At 59.3% G+C, this 23,799-nt stretch overlaps 1 protein-coding gene across 1 annotated transcript in view; it reads right to left on the bottom strand.

The window, feature by feature from the left end:
* Positions 1 to 23,799, bottom strand: part of Rgs12 (regulator of G protein signaling 12) — a 78,927-nt gene that overhangs the window by 38,658 nt on the left and 16,470 nt on the right. Inside the window, 2 exon segments of the mRNA XM_033758927.1 lie at positions 9,593 to 9,709; positions 23,394 to 23,799. The exon segment at positions 23,394 to 23,799 is cut by the window's right edge and continues 98 nt beyond it. Coding sequence (XP_033614818.1) covers positions 9,593 to 9,709; positions 23,394 to 23,799 — 523 coding nt within the window.

Genomic DNA, 23,799 nt, shown 5'->3' with positions numbered 1-23,799 from the left:
CTCACGAAACACCAGTCACAGCTGGGTTTGCCCTGCTCCGGGGAGAGGTCGGGAGGAGCCCTGGCAGGGATGCCTTTCATCTGGAAAAGGCACAGCTCGCTCTGAAGAGAGATGGGGAAAGTTCTGCTATCAATGTCCCTGGGAAAAATAATGCAAAATGTCTGCAAGCACAGTCACAAATACGTACCTTTTAAAGAATTTCTGTGATGTGGAAAAACACTCGATTACTAAACAGATGAACCGTTAAGCGTTAGCAGTGGGCAGCTGCCCTCGGACGGGCGGATGTGGTTTTCTTCTGACAGAGCGAAGCTCTGCATATTGAAGGTGCACAGCGTGCCGTTCTGAGCGGTGCACACTGTGAAACGATCACCACCAGTGAGGCGGCAGCCAGGACTGTAGTGCCGCCAGGGGTGGAGAGGGGGCCTTCAGCAACCACCATGGAAAACGGGATGGAAAGGGCCTCAAAAGATATAATACAACCCCTCGGGTGTCACAGTGAAGGAAATTCAGTCAGCATCTCCCTGCAGCAGCCCTCACAGCCCTCACGGCCCAGACGTGGAAGCAGCCTGCACCTGCTGACGGCCAGGCACCCGGGTAAGGACAGCATGGTGCACACACATTCTGCCAAGACAGGGAGATCCAGCCACTGTGACATGGGTGAGCCTGAGCGTGCTGCACTGGGTGACAGCAGCCAGAAAGACGCAGGCAGGAGCTGCGATCTCCCTTGTACATGGAGCTCAAATCAGTGAGCTCACAGGAGCAGATGGAGGGCTGGGCTGGGCAGGGCCGGGCCAGGGGATGAAGAGGCGGTGCTGGGTTCTGAGTTGCAGGGGCCCTACAGGCCTTGCGAACAGCGGGGAACCACGGCTGATATCACTGTGCTGGATCCTGGCCCACATTTCTTTTCTAATAAGCAAAGGGACAACTGGAGAACACAACCATGGAGAAGGTGGAGGCTCACACTTCCAGGTTCAAGCATGGAAGACCTTTCCTGACCCAAGAGGGCAGGTGCCAGAACACAGGCCCCACGGTCTGCACAGTTCCCTTCCAGCCACCATGGGAAGCGGGGTCCGTTCGGCGCAGGCTCACCGTGGTGGTCAGGGAAGTGCTGACCAGCCCAGAAGGGGCATCAGTGGCCCTCAGGAGTGAAGCCGGGCTTGTTTCCCAAGTGTGTGGGGGGGAGGGGTGTGCAGTGCCAAAGAGCTCTGCAACCTCAACAAGATCAGAAGTGGAGTCAGGGCAAGCCTGCCCTGGCCCATCTCCCATCCCCACTAGAACGTGCCTCTCGCAGTGCTGGCAACGCCTCGGGCCTTGCCTGGAGCCCACATCCCAAGGAGCACGGCGAGGCCCTTGGGGCAGTGCTGGCCCTGCTGCAGTTCATGCTCAGCTGGAGCCAGGGCTGCGGGCTCCTCCCAGCCACCCTCTTCTGAGGACGAGAGTCCCAGACAGGTGGCACCACAGCTCAGAAGCCCCTCGGGGGCTCACAGCAGAAGCAAGCAGCCTCCTGCAGTCCTCCAGGGGGGCGCAGGCCAGGACTCCGGGCAACCCTGCTGTCCACACCGCCGAGGGCTGGGCGGAAGCCCTGCCATCGGGCTGACCTCCGACCCCACTCCCAGCAGCCCTAGCTGGGTCCTCAGAGGGCCCCAGACCCTGGTGGTTGTGGGGTGCGGGACTCAGAAGCTAAAGGCATCTCCCATCTCCGACACCCGACACACACAGCCAATGAGCCCAGCGGTCCTGTCTGAGGAGGCTGGCGGCAGCCCACAGCCTCCGGCGCAGGACTGGCACTTGGAGCACAGTCGGGACGGCTGAGACCAGGCTGACGTGCAGAGCCAGGGACAGGGGTGGGTGAGGAGGCGGGGAGGCGACAAGGCCAGGTGAGGACGACCCCTGAGGCCGCCCGACAGCAGGGGCATTAGAGGGCCTGGGTCCAGGCAGAAGGGCAGCAAGCAAGCAACTCCAGCTTGGGCTGGCATGGAGCAGTGCTGCCAGCATAGGGGCAGTCGGGGTGCCTCCCCTCACCCGGGCTGCGCCTGGGCACAGGGGCACTGGGAGTGGTGGTCGGTGACAGAGGAACTCAGGTGGGCTGAGAAGGAGAAACTCAAGCAAATGTGCATGCTCCATGCCCGCAGGGGCCCCAGACCAGGTAGCACCCTCAAACACACCACAAGGGCACCGGCCTCTTCTCACGTCCCGTGGCCACCGTCAGCCATGGCATCACTGCAGTCCCCACGCAGAGCCCATGCCACCCACCCACACACACTGAGGAAGCCACCGGGGGGCCCCCCAGCAGGACCTACGCAGCCTCAGCCACTGAGCGAGGAGGTGGGAGTTCCCGTGAGCGGCACGGCAGCCCTGGGCATGGGGCCAGACTGACCCCCATGTCACAGGCCCTACCCACCCTTCCCCAAGCCTGCTCCATCTTCCTGACCACCCTTTCACTTCCCCGGCCTCGCCACGGAGGCCCCGCGTCCTCCTATGTCGGGGCCTGGCTCCTGCCCTGTGAGCTGACAACCAAGGCCCCTGACCGATGCCCACAGACCACAGGGCTCCACACTGCCCAGGCAAGGGTGGCGGCTTTGGATTTCACACTACAATCCTTTACTTTACTATTCAGAGCCCAGCACATGAGGAGGGACAAGTCCCACCGCTGACACTCGGCCACCCCAGTCCCGCCTGGGTTCTGGGAAGTCAGGGTATAGGACAGGCAGCTGGCACCTTCACGGCACAGGGGACACTACTTGGGGAGACAAACTGTCCAGTGTCCAACATGGCAAGGAAGCCAAGACGAGGGAGGCATTGCAACCCATGGGTCAACCCCACCACGGTGCCAGCATCGCCCCAGCATCTGCCAGTGATGCCACCACCAGCTGTGTGGAGCCCAGACACCCAGGGCATGGCCTGGCCACAGCAGCAGGCTGCTGGTGGTGTGGACGCTGTTTTCCACCTGACAATTTATCTTTCTTTTGAGCTGTGAGTTTTAGTGTCTCCTGAGCAGCTCTTCCTAGGGTCCAAGAGTGTGACACCCAACTGGCATGGTTTAAACACCACGGTTCTTTCTTCTGGAACAGGGGCACATTCGTGTCCCATCCACATCAGATGGGGAAGCTTTGGTCAGTGCCCCTGGCCAGTGGGGCCTCGTGCACTCCTGGGGACAGGACCCCTGGCTGCCTCTGTGCTCCCCCAGGGGACCACCTCTGCACCCAGTGCTGTGTGCCACTTCCTGTCCCCCCACTTTAGAGACCACCAAGGTACAACCCGGAGGGAAGGGGAGGAGAAACTCTAGGGGGTCACAGAGCCAGCACGTGTGGAGCCGGCTTTAGAACAGGGCTCCTCCGCCTTGCTTCCCCGCACCTGCAGCTGCTCGAGCACAGCAGGGCCACGCGGGGCCCACAGCGAGGCGAGGCGGTGCAGGGTCCTGGCCCCACAGCCTGGCATGGAGGCGAGACCTCCGTAGCGGCTTGGTCTGTCCCTGAGGCACAGCCACTTGAGCCAGGCTCGAACACGCGTGTGACCAGCTTCCCTGCCATTTCCAGCACTTGCGAGCATCCGAGAAGTCAGCCCGGATCACATGTAAATGCAAAGGCTGATTTGCAGTGCCTTTTTTTTTCTTCAGAATGAAACACAAAACTGTGTGCAACCCACCTTCAGGTGCTGCTGAGATGAAAGTGGGTGCAACGGCTGCTGGCCAGCTGGGCTCCAGCCTGCTTTTCCCACCCGCTCCGCATCCGCACCCACCCCGGAGCAACTGGCTCTACTCCACATCTGCCGCACCCATGGTCTCAGAACTCCGTTTCCCTGTCAGTTCTCTGAGGAGCTGAGTAGATCTTCCGGGAAACAGTAAGACGGGACGACTGCCAGAAAGGACTGCACTTCAGCTGGGTACCCAGAAGCCGGGACAATCTTCAGAGCGTAATTAAATTTGATTTTGCCTTTATACCAACACAGCCACAAAAGGAAAATAAAAAGTACTCTGCTCTTTTTCCTTACTCTCAAACCTTTTAAAAACATCTTACACTATGCTCAACTCCATAAGCTCGCGTAATAAGCCATCATTAAATATGATTGCTAGACATTATATACTGATGTACAAGCACCAGAACCAACTTGTCACATATAAAACGGGAAGCTCTCAGTAGTAATTCAGAGTGTGGTAGATCTTAATATACTTATCTAGCTGAAATGAAATATTTCAACCAAACTACCTCACTCCTTTGCAATCTGTCAGAATCGCCACGGCCCAGGAGAGCAGAACTCGGTGCTTTCCGGCAGCTGGGCTCCAAGGGCTGAGGCTGGACCTGGCACCGTGGCCCCAGAGCCGGCATGGACTCTGCTGCTCACTACCCACTCCAGAACACAGACACAGGGAGGTGGTCTGTTCCCCAGGGCACTTGGGGACCCCCACAGCCACCACCCAGGGGCGGGCTGGACAGACCAAGTCTTCTTGCAACTGTGCTGCCCAGACACAGGGCCGCCGCAGGGACTCACCTGCTGGCCCACACAGGGGTCCGTTGCACTCGATGACCCTTCTTCCAAATTCATCTTCAGACAAGAAAACTTCTGCACCGAGCCAGGCACCCGATCTAAAACGCACCCTCCGACACCATGGCACGCCTGTGCGCGTCAGGAAAGTCCAGGCGTCTCAGTCAGGCTCCATGGGCTCCCTCGTCACCCATAGCAACAGGACACGGAGGAAGCTGCGGTCTGCCGAGGACTCAGACTCTATCCCAATCGTCTCGTACACAGAAAAAAAGCCGTTTATATAAATCACGCTGTGAGATCATTTTTAAAGTATTTCCTCTACCAAATCAGAAGAATAACACTTCAGCTGATAGGGGTAATTTCTCAGTCAGCACAGCAGCTGCAGGGAATTTGTTTTTGAGCAGTGTGGTGCGGTTCGCAACCTTAATTACAGTTGCAGAAGCTATTCTGGGCCCGCTCCATCTGCACGCGCCTCCTCCGTGGCAGCCAGCAGGACCTGGCACAGTCCTGAAACCCTCCGCGCTGTCCACGGCATCTGAACAACCTGGGAGGGAGCGACTACAGGGGCTCCCGCTTGCAAAAGGAGGAGGCCGCTCCTAGCGCCTGGGGTCCCTCAACCCCCGTGAACACTGAGGACCCTGGGGGCTGCCGGCCCCCTCGACAGCGCCGAGCAGCAGAGGCCAGTCAGAGGGGGCCTGGGGGCTGCATACCGCTGTGTGGCACCAGCTGGCACTGTGCTGGGTTCTCCCGTGGAACAACTGCCACATCCCAACCCAGACGCCCTCCAGCAGAACCTGCCGCACAGCGTGGGCCAATTTACAGGGACAGGCAGGGGCCTTCTCCGGGAACCTGCCACCAGCAGAGGACGGACAGAGCAGGCGACCCCTCACAGCGCCCCAGGAGGGATAGGGGAAGGACTGGGACTTTCAGGGGAGACACTGAGGAGCCACTCTCAGAAGCCAGGGGTCCCCTGCCGGGGCGCCTGTCCCACCATTCAGCGGCCCCTTGCTGGAGGGCAGTGCTGCCTCTGCTGTCACCAGTTCTGACGCTGTGGCTGTGCCATGGCCCAGCATGGCCTCAGATCCCTCCCCTCGGCAGGGCCTCCCTAGGCGCTGGTCCAGGACACACATGAGACGGGGAGATGAGGGTCCAGGGGCCTGAACATACACACCTGGCTCCTGACCCTGGACAAACCCAGCACCCACCTCTCCACCCGTCTGGACACTGCCAGCCCAACAAGCTCGGTGATGCCCACCCAAGGAGCCCCACCAGGGACGGTTCGTCCACCCCTCAAACACAAGCAGACGCACTTTCACAGGAAGCTCCTGGAAAGTTAGCCGAGGGTTCTCCGAGCAGTGGAGCCCTGTGGCTCTGAGACCTGGTCCTTCCCTTCACGACTTCTGAGTCTGGGGGATGGAGGCCCCTCGATCAGGGCAGAGGGTGGCAGCATCCTGGCCCCACAGGGCCCTCAGACCATGGCGACTGCTGGGTGACCACAAGGGACCCTTCTGCTGGGCTCTGGAGGCGACACCCCCAGGACCACTTGAGCACCAGGTATGTCTCAGATGAATCACCTCAGGAAACGCCTGTGTCCCAGCATGTTCAGTCACAGTCCGAGGGAGAGACACATTCAGTCTTGTCTGACAGTCGCAGGCGGCCCGCCCCAAGACCAGGTTGCCCTCTCCCTCCCTGAACTGTGTAGGGTGGTGAGGTCACTGAGCCCAGCCCCTCCTCTTCCTCTTCCCTGTCCTCTTCCTGGGCGGCAGCCACAGGAGGCGGCGAGGTGACGGCCAGGCCCCAGGCCATCCTGTTCATTTTCTGGCCAGCATCGGCTCTGAATGAGGACACGGAGGTCCAGGAAAACAGCCCCACAAGCCTCCTGCCACCCTCGACCTCCCTGTGGGCACCGTGGGGTGTTCCAAGCCCTGTGAAGCCCAGCGGCTGCAGACACAGGAAGGGCCCTCCATCACTCTCAGGCTGCCCTCTCACACCAGAGACCCACAGCCAGGGTGGAGAGGCCCAGGGCAGGCACAGCACCACCTGGCCAGCATGGGCAAGCACTTCCCGGCACTGCAGGGGCTGAAGGCGCTGGGGTCATGGTGTCCCCACCTCCCACCCCGTCTGACCTCGGGAACTAGGGGTGCAGGCAAAGGGTGCAGCCGGAGCCGGGGACCAGTGGAAGCACCAGCCCGACCAGCAAGAGAGGCTGAGCCCACAGTGGTGAGAATGCAGCAGGTGTGTTGGGTGGAAGGAGGCTGGGCCTGCAGCTCTGGGGAAGGCCCCGCGGGCAGGACAGGCCTCCAGGCACCAAGGAGCAGGGTAGCCTTGGGGGTCCCCACCAGTGCAGCCTCAGAGGGAGGGCATGTATCCTAACGCCTTCACTACTCTCATCCACAGCAGCCTCAGAGGGAACAGGAGCACAGACCCTCGGGGCTCCTACACGTAAGGGGAGGTGCACTGAACAGCTGACCCGGCCAGCTCCTCCGTGTGTGGGGCTGCCCAGGGCTTGCCGGGATTGGGCAGGGCTGTGAGGCTGGACCTGGAGGCGGGGCCAGGAGAGTCACTGGCAGATCCAGTGTGGGCGCTAGGCTCCTGCTCCGAGGCCCAGGCAGCCTCTGGAGGCAGGCCACTTCCCAGACCTCCCCTGGGGTCTCTCCCGTCTCCCCTCCCATCCCAGACCCAACCTCACGAGAGATGTCAGCCTTGCCGCACCATGCCAAGCCCCTAACCCAGCACCAGCCGAACCAGCACCTCCTCCTCCAACTCCCTGCAGCCAGACCAGTGCCCAGTGCACGGGTTGGGATGGGCTCTGCCTGCGGCTGTGTCCAAGGCAGAACCACGCAGGCACCGCAGTGGGCACACACTGGCCGGGAGCCTGACACATGCCTCTGTGCTCACAGGGCCTTAGAGAACCGACTTTAAAGGGAATCTGCGTACAAGGGGCAGCTAGCAAGACCCCCTCAGGGAATTCTCCCGGAAACAGCAAGGTATCAACTTAGGAAATCGGGAAAGAAGAGCACGGGGATATCCGATCCGCAGGCTCGCCCTGGACAAGGTCCTCCCCAGTCCCAGAGGGAGCAGGAGCCAGGAGGGAAGACAGCACCCATCCAGGCCCAGGGAGGTGCCCCCAGCCCACACCCAGTCTCAGCGGGCTCGGGTTTTCTGCTTCCAGCTAGGGACTAAGACGGAACTCTCAGAGGCAGCAAAGTAACCCGGGCATCGGAACCCCACCTCCCCCGACACCCGCACAGGGTGTCAGGCGCCCCCTGCTGCCCAGTGCCCACCACTGCAGTCCCAGGGACCATCAGCCACATAGCCCACTCCCGATCCCAGAGCCCCCACCCTTGGCACCCCTCCCAGCGACTGCATTGTGATGGCTCCAGTCTTCACCGCCTGTGCTGCCCTCCAGGCTGGCCCAGGCCCCTGCCACCCAGATCTCCAGACGGGGCCCTAGGCAGGTGGCAAGTGGCAGGCAACAGCCTGAACCTTGCACACTGAACACGCCTGCCAGCCTCCCAGCTTCCTGCTGCACCACAGCTTCCATCCCACGCGGAAGGAAACCACCCTCTGGCCCAGCCCTCCCGCTTCTGTCCCTCCACCACCATGGCCACTCTGTCACAGGGGTGGGCAGAGCTGGCATGTGCTTAGGACAACATCCTGGCCACAGCATTCATGACTCATGGCCCTGCCTCAGTGTCCCCTCTGTGAAACAGAAATGCTAATCGCTCCTCTCTCCACCTGCAAGGAGGTGGGCTACAGACCAGAAAGGAACACCCACACCTGCTACAGCCTCGAGACCCCAGGAGGCTTGGGCATCTGCCAGCTCTGGGAGTGAGGCTCCCACTGCCCAGCCCCGGCACAGCAAGGAGACCAGGACCAGCAACTGGGCGCGGACACACAGCTGCCCTCAGAACACGGCGGCCACCACCATCCCGTGAAACAGAAATCAAGAGCGCAGGAGAGCTCCAAGGGCAGCAAGAGCTGTGGGTAGGCAGCTCCGACAGGCAGACATGTCAGGCAGGCAGATCAGACAGGAGCTGGGCATGTACTAGGCCCCAGACTGGCTGGCAGTGGCTGTAGGTCAAAGGTGGTTCCTGTGCATCTCAAGGCACCAGGCAAAGCCCAAGAACTTCGCTTGGCGAGTTCCAGACAATGTGTCAGGAGGAGCTGAACTCAGTGCGCAACCTTGGAGGGCACAGCAGGGCCTGTTCGGACCACCAGCAGCCCTCGCCCCACACCCACACCCCAGTCCCCTGCACCTTCCTCCATGCTACCAGTACCCCCAGCCCAGGCCGTGCTCAGGCAGCCACAGCCCAGCAGAGCGGTGCCCGCAGCCACAGTCACAGAACAGTCTCCTAACCACAGCAACGGCACAGTGCAGCACCACAGCCAATCTACATGGCCGACAGCCTCAACGTGCCCAGAGCTAGCTGGGACCAAGCAGGCAGGGCAGCTGGCAACCCGTGCCCATCCCACCACCACACACCGTGCCCTACCCTCCCACACCATCTTGCCCGGCCCCTCCATGTGCCCAAGGAGCTGCGTGCACCTTCCCGCGTGCCCGCTGGTGCAGAGCAGGCACAGTCTGTCCTGTGCTGCTGACAGCCATGGAGCAAGGACAGGGACTGAGCACAACTGCACAGCCACTCTTGTTTGAACGTGGCATGTAGCATGGCTGCATGCACTGGAATTTAGGACCCACAAACAGGGCAGGAAAAGATCAGTGGGTGCCAGGGGCTGAACAGGCGGAGCTCAGAGGGGCTTCAGCGCGACACTGCAGGGCAGGTGCGGGTCACCACACATCCAGCGTGCTGAAGGCGCAGCACAACGGAAGCCACTGGGGCCAGGGGACACGGAGGCTGCTTTGGGCTCCAGCTTTCTATAAACCTAAGCCTGCTTGAAACATAAAATCTACTCTTCAAACAGGAGAAACGGACCAAAGGAAGCGCCGACCCTGCTGCGCCTCTGGGTCAGGCCAGGCCCCGGGGAAGGAAGGCTACTGCTCCACAGGCTCGGGGACCACAGGGGCCTTACAGCTCTGCCCCGGGCCACACACAGAGCCCACGGGCTGCAGTGTGTCTCTAAACGGGGGAGACTCACACAAGCCTACCTCGAGGTCATCGAGAGAGCGGGTGATGCTGAACCTCTTGGACCTCCCGAAGGATCTGCGGGCAGAAGTGCGCTGAGATGGCTGCGCCAGTCCAATTCCCCGCCCGAATTTGGAGCCCTACATATGAAGAAAAAGAGGTGTCAGGCTGTCTTCCAGGGAAGCCTCCGGGGTGCAGCCCCGTGAAACAGAGCGCAGAAGTCATTGATTTTTACAATAGGGGGATTTACACGATAAAAAGTACAAAACTGAAAGAAGAAGTCGGCCCAGCTCTCTGGGCCCTTGTCCTGCCACCTTCCCACTGTGTGCCCACATCGTGGCTCCCAGCCCCACTCCAACCTCAAAACCATCAGCAGCTGGCTCAAAGGGCTGTTTCCTGAACCCAAGGAAGCACGAGAAGGGATGATTAAGGCAGAGGCTGATTCTCCCAAGGCTGTGCTTTACACAGCTTTATCCGCGTCTCGGGAAACGGGTCCCTAGACGTCCCTGATGTCTGCCGTCAGGTCGGCTCTGACACAAGGAATGCGGGCTCCTGGGACATCTCGCGGTTCTTCCTCCCACAGGTGACAGACTCGCTCCAGTTCACCATCACACGCCAAGGGGCCCGGCAGATGAGGACCTCAGGCGGGCAAGCTGTGTCCTGAGCACACGAATGCCAGCCCACCCCGGCAGGGTAGAAGGCGGCAATGTGACTCCCCAGGGGTCACCAGCTCTTTTCACCTGCAGAACAACCTCAGGCATCATGTGGAAACTTGCGATTCCCTGGCAGCTAGGAGCCAGACTCCTGCTCTGAAACCACAGTGTGACGTGGCCCACAGACCTGCCCTCCGCCCTGCCAGGGATGGGGACAGCCAAGGAACGACACCAGCACTCCAGAGTCCCAGCATAGCCATGGTCCCTGCTGCCCAGTGCAGTGTAGACCCCACCTTCCCACCTCAAACCCAAGGCCCCTCCCCGTGCATGGCCCCTGTGGGCGCCAACACCATCAGAGGCAGAGCCCTCGCTCCCATGTGGCCAGCAGCTCACGCCCACCACCCCCTCAGAGCCAAGGCCCCCCTCCAGCCTCCACCTGCCCCTCCTCCCACCAGGTCCAGGCCAGCATGCACCACCAGGACCTCCACCCGAGGGCTCTTGTCGGACCCCCAGTCCCACCCCCACCCCACATCGGCTCGTAAAATGCTCACTGCTGACTGGCTGCAGAGTCAAGAAACAGCACGGCTGGGCAGTGTTTCCCACACTGCAGGGCCACCTGTGGGAGGCCGACAGGATGGGGAACGAGGCTGCGCTGCACGGCAACCGAAAAGGAACTGTGAGCTGAGCTAGGAGCAGTAGGAGGAGACAAACACACAGATGGAGAAAGCACAGCCCAGAGCCCTGGAAGAGACACAGGGGCCTCCCGGAACTGGTGTCACAACACAGCAGGGGCCCTCGCAGCTGCTGACCCAGCCCCAATACCCTGCCAAGAGCCCACAGTGGAGCTGCTCAGGTGGCACCACAGTGCCAACACCCCTTGCTTGCCACATCACCCACTGGCCACCCCCAAAGGCAACAGGGCACCACCACGGACCTGCCTCCCACGGACCAGCATGTGCCAGCCCCACGGCGACATGGGGCAAGGGTGACCACCCCTTCCATGCCCAGAGCACAGGGTAGAGAGGACTAAAATGACTCCTTCTGTGGGGAGCACTAGAGGTGGAGCCTGCTGAGAACCCAAAGCAGGGAGAGCAGGGCTGCAGCGCTCTCCAGGCAGCAGGAGGCCCAGCGCCCAGGGTTGCCGTTGCCATGAGTGCTGTGGACACACGGGATAAGTGCCCGTTCTGCACCACGGCCAGGCTCGAGGTCCAAGGCTGTCCTCTGACGCCTCCGGGCAGGGAGGGAATGTGTGAGGGGAGTGTGAGGGGAGGGCTGGGGTCGGGGCCAGGGAGGAGCGGCCACCTCGGGGCACCAGGCCTTGCAAGACTCAAGCCCAAGCTCACACCTAGGCCCTAGGTGGAAGACCTGCTTGGCCCCTCTCAGCCCTGAGCCTGGGGACCCCCCACTCTGTCACGGGGAGGCCAGCACCGGTCCAGCTCCCAACACAGGTGCCTTGGTCACCCCCACATGGGGCTTTGCTGCGACTGCATGCGTGAGGTGGCGCTCTGGGTCCAGGCTCGGGTTCCCACCCTCTCGCCATGCAGCCTGCTCGCCCAGGCGCCTCCCGGGTCCCATGCTCAGCAGCAGTGCAGGTGAGAGTGGGAAATGCTTGTCCAAGAACAATTTCCAGCACTATGCCAAAGCTGGCTGTGGCTCTAGACCCTTCCAGGAGCCAGCGGCCCCTTTCCAGGCCCTGCCCAGCCCGGCCGGAAGGGTCTCCCTGCTCACACCCTGTGTCGCCTCCAGATGAGACCCTCACACCCTGGTCCGGATGAGCTTCTCCTCACCTCTCCGTGGCCCTCCACACGGCAGGAGGAGGAGCAGCCTCTGCTCAGGCCCAGGACTCCTGCCAGCCCAGAGCAAGCGAGGAGGTGCCCGGTGCGGCCTGTGCAGCCAGTGTCAGGCTGGCACGCTCCATGGTCACACAAATAACGGGGACACCGTGCATAGTCTCCTGCTATCACCGACTCGGGCACATTTAATGAACCTGTGGCCTCGTGATCCAAAAAGGTTTGATCCCCCGCCGCCCCCATACCAAGAACTGAACTCAGGACCTTGTGCTTGCCAGGCTGGCGCAGAGCCACTGAGCTACACCCTCCCCAAAGGTTTGACTCTTAACACCCGATGGCTCCCCGGAACTCTGCACAAGCGTCCGGCTGCACTGCCCACCACCTCCACGGCCACCCACAGGTGTGCATGTGAGTGGGCTGTTCAGAAGGGAACATCGCGCCCTCCAGCAGACAGACAAGCATTCCCACAGAGAGCTAAGTCCACTCGAGGGACATATGCGAACGATCCGATAATGCACACCAAGAGCGACTTCAGCTTCTGCTTCTCAAATTGGCTGTGCACAGTCCCCCAGCAGAGCAGAGAGAGGTTGTGCACTTTAACCCAGAGCCGCCTGGGATTGGCGCCCCGTGCTGGTCAGACGTGAGCCGGCAGCTGTGAGGGAAGGAAGGGCTTCATCCTGGGGTGCCCAGGGCGGCAGGAGCAGCCCAGCCCAGCCCAGGCCGGGCCATTGGCAGGCGCCAGGCAGTGGGCGCATAGGCGAACTGGAGGCTTCACGGGCTGGCTGGCCCGCTCCAGGCTGCTCCTGGGCTCCGGGGCAGCCGCACTGCCAGGCGCCGGCCTCCTCTTCTCACGGGCTGGCTGGCCCGCTCCAGGCTGCTCCTGGGCTCCGGGGCAGCCGCACTGCCAGGCGCCGGCCTCCTGCCAACCACCAGTCAGGTCACTCTCGAGGTCACAGGGCAGCAGGCCGGGAGGAGATGGCTCGAGTTCCCCTCCTGTGCGGAGACTTTTCATAACACTTCCATGTTGTTAACAACATGAACACGGGGCTCACGGGCTGGCTGGCCCGCTCCAGGCTGCTCCTGGGCTCCGGGGCAGCCGCACTGCCAGGCGCCGGCCTCCTGCCAACCACCAGTCAGGTCACTCTCGAGGTCACAGGGCAGCAGGCCGGGAGGAGATGGCTCGAGTTCCCCTCCTGTGCGGAGACTTTTCATAACACTTCCATGTTGTTAACAACATGAACACGGGGCCCTAGCCGGCTCCCAGCGCCAAGAGCCTGCACACTGCCAAGCAGCCGGGCCCATCCACCTCCAGAACGGCCCAGACTCCACAGTGAAACTCGGAACCAGGACACGCCCTCGGGCTGGGTCCAGCGCTGTCTCTGAGTCTGGTGGCTCTGGGCCCTCGCTGGACTGGAATCACACAGGATTTATCTCAGGTCACCGACTGCCTTCCTTTGGAAGGCTGAGTAACATTCCATGGTGTGGGGAGACCACACCTTACCTTTCTGCCCCTGCTGGAGGACACTGGGTGGCCTCCACACCTGGGCTCTGTGGGCAACGCTGCTGTAAACAGGCCGAGTCCCAGCTCTGAACCCTTTACGAGATCTCAGAAGTGGACTGCCAGGTCATGTGGTGATTCTACTTTCAATGTCCCAGCCCTAAGGTGGCAGGGCCTTATGACACGAGAACCAGCAGTGCGCAGAGCTCTGAGTCTCCGCCTGCTCGCGACCCCGCCACTCCCTGGGCGTCCCCAGAGCGGGAGGCCGTGCACGTGGCGTGCCGTGCACCTGCCCAGTACACTGCCGTCCGCTGGAGTCTCACATCTTTGCAGGTGCTTCCTGGCCCTGGAGTTCAGCTGGGCCGCCTGCCTTTCTGCCTCTGAGCTCACGGTACACTCTGGACATGAACGGCAGCAGATACATTTTCTGCCTGTCTCCCCAGTCCTGCTCACCTTGCTGATCACGTCCTTTAAAAGAAAGTTTCACATTTCTGTGTAATGCAACTTGGGTATTTTCTCTTTTGTTGGCCCCAACAAAATCAGAATTTAAAATGTGCCGGACCAAACAGTCTCAAGCCCAGACCACAAGCCAGGCAGGGCAGGCGCATCTGTCCTGGTCAGCACTGCCCCCAGCCTCTCCCAGTGCTGGCACAAAGTACCCAGTATTTACTAGACAAATAAACCCTAAGGAAGAGACAGTCTAAGGTTGGGCACAGTGAAACAACCCTGTAATCCCAGCTACTCAGGTGTCTGAGGCAGGAGGATCACAAGTTCAAGGCCAAATTGAGCAACTTAACCAGACTCTGTCTCAAAATAAGAGGTCCTGGGAATGTAGCTCAGGGCTCCCTGGCTTCAATCCCCAGTACCGCTGAGAGGAGAGACAGAGACAGAGAGAGAGAGAGAGAGAGAAGATGAATTTAGGTTAAAATAGAGACCAGGCCAGCAGAAGGTTTCCCAGAGAGCAACAAGAGAATTCTGAGGAGTAAGCTAACAAATGGCTTCTCCTGGCATTACTGGGCAGTGCCCATGCAGCAAACAGATACCACATGGCAGCTGGCAGACAGACCCAGTGTGAGGAAGAGCTGGCCTGGCCCCGGAGGAAGAAGCCACAGGGACCCAGGGGAGGCTTGGAGAAAGCAGGGAAGGAAGGGGCCGGTCTGGGAGGAAAGGTGTTGCCATGGCCATAGTCCCACCACGACAGCTCCCCCTAGCAGCCCCTGGAGGCAGAGCCCCAGGTGCCCAGCTGGGGAACAGTGGGGTGCAGAGCCCTCGCCTACACAGAGGGGCTGGGCGGGCAGGGATCAGCACACTGGTTAGGTCGATTACCCCAAAACTCCATATACCAGGAAGAATTCTGAGTCCACATCAAAAGTGATTTCAGAATCACTAAAATCCCAACTCAGGAGCAAACTGGACAAACTTCCAGAAGCGGCCGTGCATGCTCTATGTGAGCTGCTCGAGAAAGTCTTCCTGGTCACACCTTTCAGAGGAAGGATGGAGAAAAGCAGGGCTCCTGTCAAGAAAGAGGGTGGGGGCTGAGGATGCAGCTCAGGGGTGCTGTGCCTGCCTGGCAAGCAAAGGGTCCTAAAGTCGATCCCCGGTACTGGAAAAAAAAGGAAAGAAGAAAGAGGCGAACTTGTAGGAAAGGACAGCAGTAAATGATGCTGCCAGGATCCTGAGCGTGGGACTGGGTCCTTGGGAAGACAAGAACAAAGCACTGACTTCCACAGCAGCCCAGGAAAGGTGGGTAAGGAAGCAGCCCTGGGGCCTGAAAACAAAGCAAAGCAAGAAAACAAAGGCCCAGGACAGGAGGAAGCTGGAACAGGAAACAGGATCCGCAGAGCTGCCCAGGCTGGCCTAGCCATGTCCCTCCAGCCGGGCACCGCCAACACTGATCACCCCTCTGACCTCACACTTCGGCTATCGGAAGAACCTCAAACCGGACTGGTAAAATAAAACCCAGCTCCTAAACAAGGGAAACTGGAGAAGTCAAAACAAAAATGCAGAAAGAGCCAACTCAGAGAAAGCTGGTTTTGCCAGATCAGCAGCAGAGAGAACAGATCTCGGGGCTTTTTTTTTTCGTTTTTTGAGACAGGGTCTCACCACGTAGTTGAGACTGACCTGGAACTCACTATGTAGTCCAGCCTGGTCTCGAACTCACAGCAATCGTCCTGCCTCAGCCTCCCAAGGGCTGGAATTACAGGCGTGCACCACCACGCCTGGCAAGGGGCTAACTTTTTAAAAGTAGGGATTCAATATACTAGAAAAAAGAGAAGAAAGGGAGGAAAAGCCTGCTACTAGTTTTTATAATTTTATGAGACTAAGACTGCAATACCAAAAGCACAATACTATGACAGAAGGGGAAGTTACAAGACAGACTCACTCATAAGCAAAGACTTTCAGATTCTGCAGAATAACATTAGCAAAGCAGACGCACTGGTGTGTGAAAGATCCTCACTTGGCTTATCTGGGGAATGCATGGCCTAAGAACTGAAAATGCACCATTGCAATTCACCGTGTTAGCTTCGAAAGGAGGAAACTGACATGACCGCAGGGGATGCAAAGTAATCCACAGAAGACCTAGAAGTAAACACCCATTCACTGAAACAAGCACTAACAAAGAGGGACAGAAGGGAGCTTTCTTAACCTTAACTAAGCGGCTGGACCTTAAAAGCCACAAATGAACTGTGCTTTTAAGTATCTTACCCTCACTTAGGATTTTTAAAAGGCACTACCATAGCAACAAAATACATAAGCTATTCAGACGTAAATATAACTAAGCAATACATCTAGCTGAAGGTGTTTATGGAAATTAGCTGAAAGAAAGCAGAGAAAACCAAATCTGAGAAAGACAGCATGTTTATGGTCAGGAAAGCTCCACACCCTAAAGATGGGAATTCTCCTAAATTCACCTACAGATTAAACTACAACTCTCATGGAAACATCCACACAGCCTCGTGGGGTCTATGAGCCGTAACATCAGCACAACAGAGCCAGGCCTCCTACAGCCAGGACAAGGCGTGGGAGCGGGCAGCTGGCAAGGGCCGTGGCTCAACTCAGTGACCGCCTCAGGCCACTCCCCGAACCACCACGCAGCCAGACAGCACGGGCACCCACACCCTAACGCCAAGGGCCGAGCCTCCGACCTATCATGGCCAGGGCCCCGGCTCCAACAGGAAGGACCCAGGCCAGAGCTCTGCGGCGCTTTCTCCCTTCTACGCTTCCAATAAGCACTGCTCCTGGTCACCGGGTCCTCTGCCCTGGATCTCATCCCTCGATCGGCGCGACACCAGCCGACTGTGTGTCAGACACACAGACGTACTGACAGCTCCGACAGCTGGCTTCACAAGCACACGTACGCAGCACCCAAGGGCACACTCCGTGCGTGGGGTTGGGATGAGGATAGGACACGCCCCAGCTCCCTTTCTTCCCTCTCCATCTCTTCATCTTTCCTCTTTGATCTGTCTCCCTACTTCCTAGTACCTGCTTTTATTTTGCTCTTCTATTTTAGGTTTTTCATATGAGAGAAATCGTGTCATATTTAAGCTTGTGTGTCTGATTTACTTCACTTAAGCTTCTGGTCTCAAGGTGCACCCATGTTCCTCGAGACAACTCATGCTTATCCTTCTTCAGGGCAGAGTAGCACTCCATTGTGTGTAAACACACTTTCTCCATCTATTCATCTACTGATGGACACACAGGCTGCTTCCACGATTCAGCTATTTCAAATCGCGCTGCTATGAACGTGAGTATGCTTGGATCGCTGTAAAATGACGTCTTTAACGCTTCTGGGAGGACACCGAGAAGGGGAAGAGCCAGGACAAACGAATTTCTAGTTTTAGTTTTGCTGAGGAATCATCTCCTAGTGGCTGTTCTAGTTCACGGTCCTGGCAACAGTGTAAAAGCGGCCCTGCTCGGCTCCTCCAGCGGTGACTTGATCTCTTCCTGGAGGCCATTCTTTCTCGGTAAGATGGCGCCTCGGCGTCATTTTAATTTGCGTTTCTCTGATGGCCAGCGATGTTGGCAACTCCAACCGTTTTTTAAAGCAAACTAGAGCCACTGACAATGGGGGAGAAGAGACAGCGGAGGGACAGACCCTCGCACACACAAACACATGGTCTACGACAGCAGAGCGCTACTCGGAGAGACCAGGGCCTTGGTGAGCTGGTGGGCCGCACAGAGAAACCTTCCCTCCCACCCGATTCTAGTCACAAAAATTAACTCTGAGAAACTTTCCGGGGTGGGGAGGAGGAAATCTTTCTGACCTCAGAGTAGCAGTACGTCTTAAGACAGATGTAAACCCCGAGAAATGGGTACACACTCGGCCACTACAGCTGAGGCGTCTGCCATCAAGGCACAGCGGGGGAGAGAACAGGCCGTGCGGGGAGGAAGAGACCACGTCAGCCCTGGGCCGGCAAGAGGGAGAGGCGGCGACCAGTGGGAGGCCCGGCCTCTACCGTCCAGGAGCGCAGGGAGCCACTGCAGGCCGCCAGACCAACCTCACCTGGAGACGCGCACCGCCGGTGTGGGGGAAGCATCCCTACAGCACACTACCTCGGAGTTCAGATGAAGACACCCTACCTTCGCCATCGCGGAAAAACCTCGGAACTGCACCGGCGCCACGCCCTCGGGGCTCTCACCCAGCAGGCTGGTCTGGTAAGACCACCGAGGGCCAGCCATGTGCCCAGATGTCCCTTCCTTTGCTCCCGTCCCCCTCTCCCCCGCAGGATCCACTCTGACCTGGCTCCTCCCCCGGAGTCCCCCGGAGCAGCCAAGGTCCTGCCCTCTGCACCCCGGGACCATGGTTGGGGTGGCCATGGCCAGGCACTGCAGGGACCTCAGGGATATCAGCTGCTGCCCGGCTGCACAGAGCGACCTCCACGCCCCCCGCCTCATGGGCAGCTGTCCCAGGGCACAGCCTGGGGCCACCAGCTTCCTCCTGAGGCTGTGCACAGGTGAGGGGCACGCTGCATCCCCAGGGTGTTCCGCACTCAGGGTGGGCACACCAAGGAGGACAGCAGCACCCAGAGAACCGAAGGAAAAGTGCTTTATTCACTAGCGGGCACAGCGGAAGTCACTGCCCCGATTCTAAGTTTGTTTTCATTTTTGTCTTGCTCCTTAGGCAGGCGTGGGACAAGCAGAATCTTCCAGAAACAGAGCTGAGCACAGGCAGGGAGGTGCCGGCAGGTGTGCTGTAGCAGTCCACCTTTCAGATGCGGGTGGAGAGGGCAGGTGCTGTCCCTGCCATTCCTCTTCCGGCACAGTGACCCTCGTGGGCCTGTTGGTCTCGGTTGAGCTTCGAGACCTTGTCTTTTCTTATTTCAAGGGTGGAGGCTCAAGGCCCACGACCTGCTGTGGACTCCCCTCACCGCCCCTCACTGTCCTGGGAAAGTGCACGCAGCTGCGGTGGTCCCCCGGCGCCTGGGCCTCAGCCCCGCTGGCCTTGCAGTCACCTGAGGCCACGTCGCTCTCATTAAAAGAATTTTTAAAAATTTTAGTTTTGTCTGTGAGGGAATTTTCCTGGCAAATCACAGAAAATGGAAACACAAGGTGAATGTCTCCTGTCCCTTCCCCACGGCACTCACTGAGGTCCTGGCTACTTCCGGTGTGCCGTGTCCCTCGGTGTTGTTCTACACATTCACACATGCACACTGCACACTGGACAACAGGTTATTTAAAGGACTAAAGATTTTACTCAAGAAACATCAATAAATTTGTATTTTTACTTTCTTTTCTGTTTTGTTTTTTTTCTTTTTTTGAGTCTGGATCTGCAGCTGGCCTCAAATTTGCAATCCTCCTGTCTCAGCCTCCCAAGTGCATTTATGTATATTTCTGCATTTCTGTGTCCTTCATGTCCCCTGTCCCTGATAGACACTCTGCTTCCTGTGACACTGGCGCCACCGTGCCGGGACTCAGGTATGAAGAAGTGTGACTGGGGGACTTTGAGACAGGACCTCACACATAGTTCAGGCTGGCCTAGAACTCAGGGCGATTCTCTTGCTCTGCCTCCCAGTGCGGGGGTTACAGGCGTGTGCCATGGCTCCCCACAAGATGCATAACTGTAAGAGGAATCTGTACCTCATAGAATGCAGTCTGACTGCCTACCCAAGCCGAAATCACCTCTGATCACACTGAGATTTAATTCAATCAGCCCACGAAGTCCTGTGGGTTCTGCTGTGTGATAGACAGACAGTCTGCACACTGCGCTAGGTCGCTCTGGAGCCCCACGGACTCAGTGGAACAAGAGGGGTGGCTGTTAAGCTGCTGCTTTCAACCACAGGTGAGGGCCAGGCCTCAGAGCCATGACCTTCCTCTGGTTCCGTTCTTCCCTCAGTTTCTGTCACCTGAACTGCCCTCAGGACTCCAGTGACAGCCACACAGGGACACTGCTACGGGCTGAGCTGCACTCGCTCAAAACCCTCATGAGGAACCCTAACCCCAGAGCCTCAGGGCACAGCTGTATTTGGAGAGTAAGTACAAAGGAGCTAAGCAAATTCCATGAGGTCACCAGGCTGGGTCCCAACCCCACATCAGGGTCCCCCTAAGCAGAAGGGGACACAGACACCCAGAGCAATACCAGCAAGGACACAGGAAGGAGACGCTGCCTGTGCAGCACAGAGAGAGGGGCCAACCCCAACTGCAGACTTGGACCTTGCTGACACAGGCTGCAGGCTCAGGTCTTGGCTAACAATGCCAGTGGCCGGCGCTCTTGGGGCCCCTGCTGCGGCAGCCCAGGCAGATGCAGAAGCCATGGCACACGCTGCAAGCCCAGCACCTGTGTCCCTGCAGCCCACAGACAGTCCACCTGCTCCAGCTCTAGGTGCCCTTCACCAACAGGGGGCAGCCCCGCCAGCCCCAAGGAACTTCCCACACCTTCACTCCGGGCACCTGGTCCCCCAGGACCCTCGGGGCAAGAACACCACGCCCTTGGACGTCGTGACCTAGAAGGGCCCACGCTCACGTGTCTCTGGCTCTGCCTTCCACCAAACCTCAGTCCTTCAGCTCCCCCTGGCCCTGGTCCCCACAGAGAGATGTCCCAAGGATCAGAGGCAGGAAAGGGTGAGTTCAGGGCCCCCCAGCCGGAGCTACCCCACTCAGCAGCCCAGGCTGGCTCCAGAGGAAAAGCTGGAGCGAACCAACATCCCAGGGGTTGAAGGGTGCAGCCGGGCTGCGGGGTGCAGTGGCCACTGACTACAAGATGGGGGCGCTGTGACCAGGAGCGGGAGGCCAGAAGCACACAGCCCCTCTCTGGCACCTGAAGACACCTCTGCCCCGAGTTCCACTATCATGAAGCCATGTGACAAGCCAGCCTCAGCTCAGAGAAACCTCAGCCACCAGCAGCAGCCTGGTACGGCACACAGAACACCGTGATTCTGGTGTCACACGGGAGACCCGGCGTGTGCAGCATATTCGTGACCAGTGTCCCGCCAGGCATCGAGCACCGTGCCCACCCTTCCTGCCTGGCTTCCACCCATGGCTGAGCCCTGTAGACCCTGCCACACCCCCAGCTCCACGTCAGGGCCACCTAGACAGCTCTGTGGCTCCAGGGGACTGCAGGCTCAGACCACGCCAGTCATCAGGAACCCACTCGGCACCAGGAACCCAGACCCCGAGTCTGTAGTGGGGACCCGACAGATGCCCCTCGCTCACGGCCAGGTACGCACCCAGTCCAGCCCTGCGCAGTGTGGTGCCCACACTTCCTGGCTGCCTCAGTGGGCCACAAGCCTTCACCTCCCACCCTGTGACCTGGGACCACTGCCCACAGGCAGACAGGCCGGCACAGGCACCTCCCTGTCTGTCCTGGCACCACCGCAGTCATCCCCGATTTCCAGTGCGTCTGTGCTCAGCCCAGGCAGCAGGAGAGGAAGCCAGGCCTGGCCGCGCCCAGATTGCTGCTCCCAGACTCCAGTCCTCACTCTGGGAGCCGCGTGGGTGGGTCTGTGACCCTGGGCGTGCATCCTGCTGCAGGGCTGTGTGTGAGGCCCACGCTCCCGTGCATCTCCATCACCCAAGCACATGGCGGGCAGCCCGCTCCTGACCACACTGGAGCAGATGCACTCCTGACTCAGACAATGACCCACAGCGAACTTCCATGCTGGGTCCACGCCGCCCCCAGCAACAAGGATGGCACCAGGTTGGGGTTCCGGCCACCCCACAGGGTCTGGCGGAGGCCAGGGGGCACTCCCTGCGCGTCCAGCCTGGGGCCAGGGTCAGCGGAGACCAGAAAAGATGGTCAGGTGGCACACAAGTGAGGCCTCCCCTAGAGCAGCCCATTCAACTGTTCTGACTTCTAGAAAAAGAAAGGGAATTGAGCTGGAAGCCCACAAGGCCACACTCGCCACTCAGCTACACGGACGCCATCCAGCCGCGGTCCCTCAGGCACTCTCCTCTCCTCCTCTTCTGCGTTCACGACAACACCACTGAGAGCTGGGGACTTGGGGACGCGCTCACCAGAGGCCCCAGGCCTAGGCCTCCCTCCACCCACCTGGCTCGACCCAGTCCGCAGCCTCTGCGGGGTTCTGGAGCACATTTTCAGCTGGTGAGAACCAACGAGGAGCACAGACAAGAGGTGCTCCCAGCACGAGCACCTCACAGGACGGCCCCTGGCATCACGGAATGAGTGCAGACCTCCGCTCCCTGCCAGCACAACCTCATCCCCACAGCCCTGCGCGCAGCCTGTACCACCACTGCTATGCCGTCCACACAGGCTCGGTGGCTTGGGGAACGGCCATGGGTCCTGCATGGTTTCTTCTCGCGGTACACACTGCACTGCGCTCCCGCCAGGAGGTGAGGCCCACGAGACCCCACTGCTGTGTGGTGTGGTCTCCATGGGCAGCAGACCCAGGGCTGAGTATGGGTTGCACCACAGCCTGGCAGTGACAGGCAGGGCAGCCTCAGCCGTAGTTACCATGCATGCGTCATAGGGACACACCTAAGATCCAGGCTACTAAATAGAAAACACAGTGAGGTGAGAGACTGTGCACTGATCAAGCTTTAAAAATGTAAAGATGAACACAAGAACAGGGATAAAAGCTAAAACAAAGGAGGAAATAAGGACTTTGTTACTCAAAAATAAGACAAATTCGTTAACAGCTCCTCTCCTCTGGGCTGGACTTAGAAAACTTAAAAATGTAAATAAGGCCTTTTCTTTGGAACATTATATAACTAATTTTTTTTAGACCCTAAATCCACAAAGTCACCTGTTCAAAACAAGTCCCCAAGCTCTGTGGATCTGTACAAAGCAAGAGCACAGTGGCCATTCCATTTCCGGAATCCCTCGGGGTCGGTGTGCACCTGCAGCTTTCTTCCCATTTCCCATAACCCTAACCCCACCCTGTCGATGCCACAGGAGCTGCGCCCCTGCCCCGTTTGGAACCCCTGGAGTTCCTGTCCCCCACAGCTTCCCCTTGTGCTCAAGCATAGAGTAAAAGCATGTGCTGTGCAAGGAGCTCCTGTCTGACTCTTCCGGAACAACCAACAGACTCAGGAGTTGGGAACAGAGAGCAGTGGCCCGGGGCAGGTGGCACAGGGATCTCCACTGTGGCTACCTCCTCCTCCTGGAAATCGAGCCGGCTCTCCATGCTGCAAGAACCTTCTCAGCTCAGACAAGGGATACAAAGACTGTGCTGGGAATAACAGCTCACAGGGCTGCAGGAGTGGGGTCCTGCAGCCACGGCAGCCAGGAGGGCAGCAGCAGGTGCCTGGGCCACCCAGCCAACCTGCCCAGGACAGGAAAACCATCAGGTGAGAGCAGCCCCAGGTGAGAACAGCAGAACTCAGGGCTCGGGGCAGCACAGGGCAGAGCGGACACCCTTCTGCCCAGGCCGAGGAGTCACGGTGTGAGGCCCGGCAAACAGGTCCTGAATCTCTCTCTGAGGCCTACCTTTTTGTCGTCTTTGGTCTTCCTGATGTTTCGAGGGGGCCCAAAGAGGTTCTGTACCCCAAAAGCCTTCCTGGCCCAGTCCCGCTTCCGAGTGCTCAGTGGGGCCTGCACGAAGTTACCCTCCAGGCGGTAGCGGTCCGCGGGGATCTTGCTCATGGGGGGTGGCAGCGTGCCGCAGTTGACACTGGACCAGCCGTCCGTGGAGTCGGTGTAGGACTCCTGGTCACTGGTGTGGCCGCACGGCCATTCCTGGAGCACATGCACCGGCAGCCACCTCGGGCTGAGACCGCAGCTAGCACCGGCGGCACCCCTCTTGGGAGGAGGGATGGAACTCCGCAGTGAGGCCGGGGTGCCCTCCGCGTGCGAGGCTGGCCCCGGGTGCCTGCTCAGGTCCCAGAGCCGGTCT

The sequence above is a fragment of the Fukomys damarensis genome, unplaced genomic scaffold, assembly GCF_012274545.1.
Source record: "Fukomys damarensis isolate Sample0158 unplaced genomic scaffold, DMR_v1.0_HiC HiC_scaffold_35, whole genome shotgun sequence".
Taxonomy (NCBI): domain Eukaryota; kingdom Metazoa; phylum Chordata; class Mammalia; order Rodentia; family Bathyergidae; genus Fukomys; species Fukomys damarensis.
The sequence above is the reverse complement of the archived record's forward strand: the minus strand, read 5'-3'. Positions and strand labels throughout refer to the sequence as shown.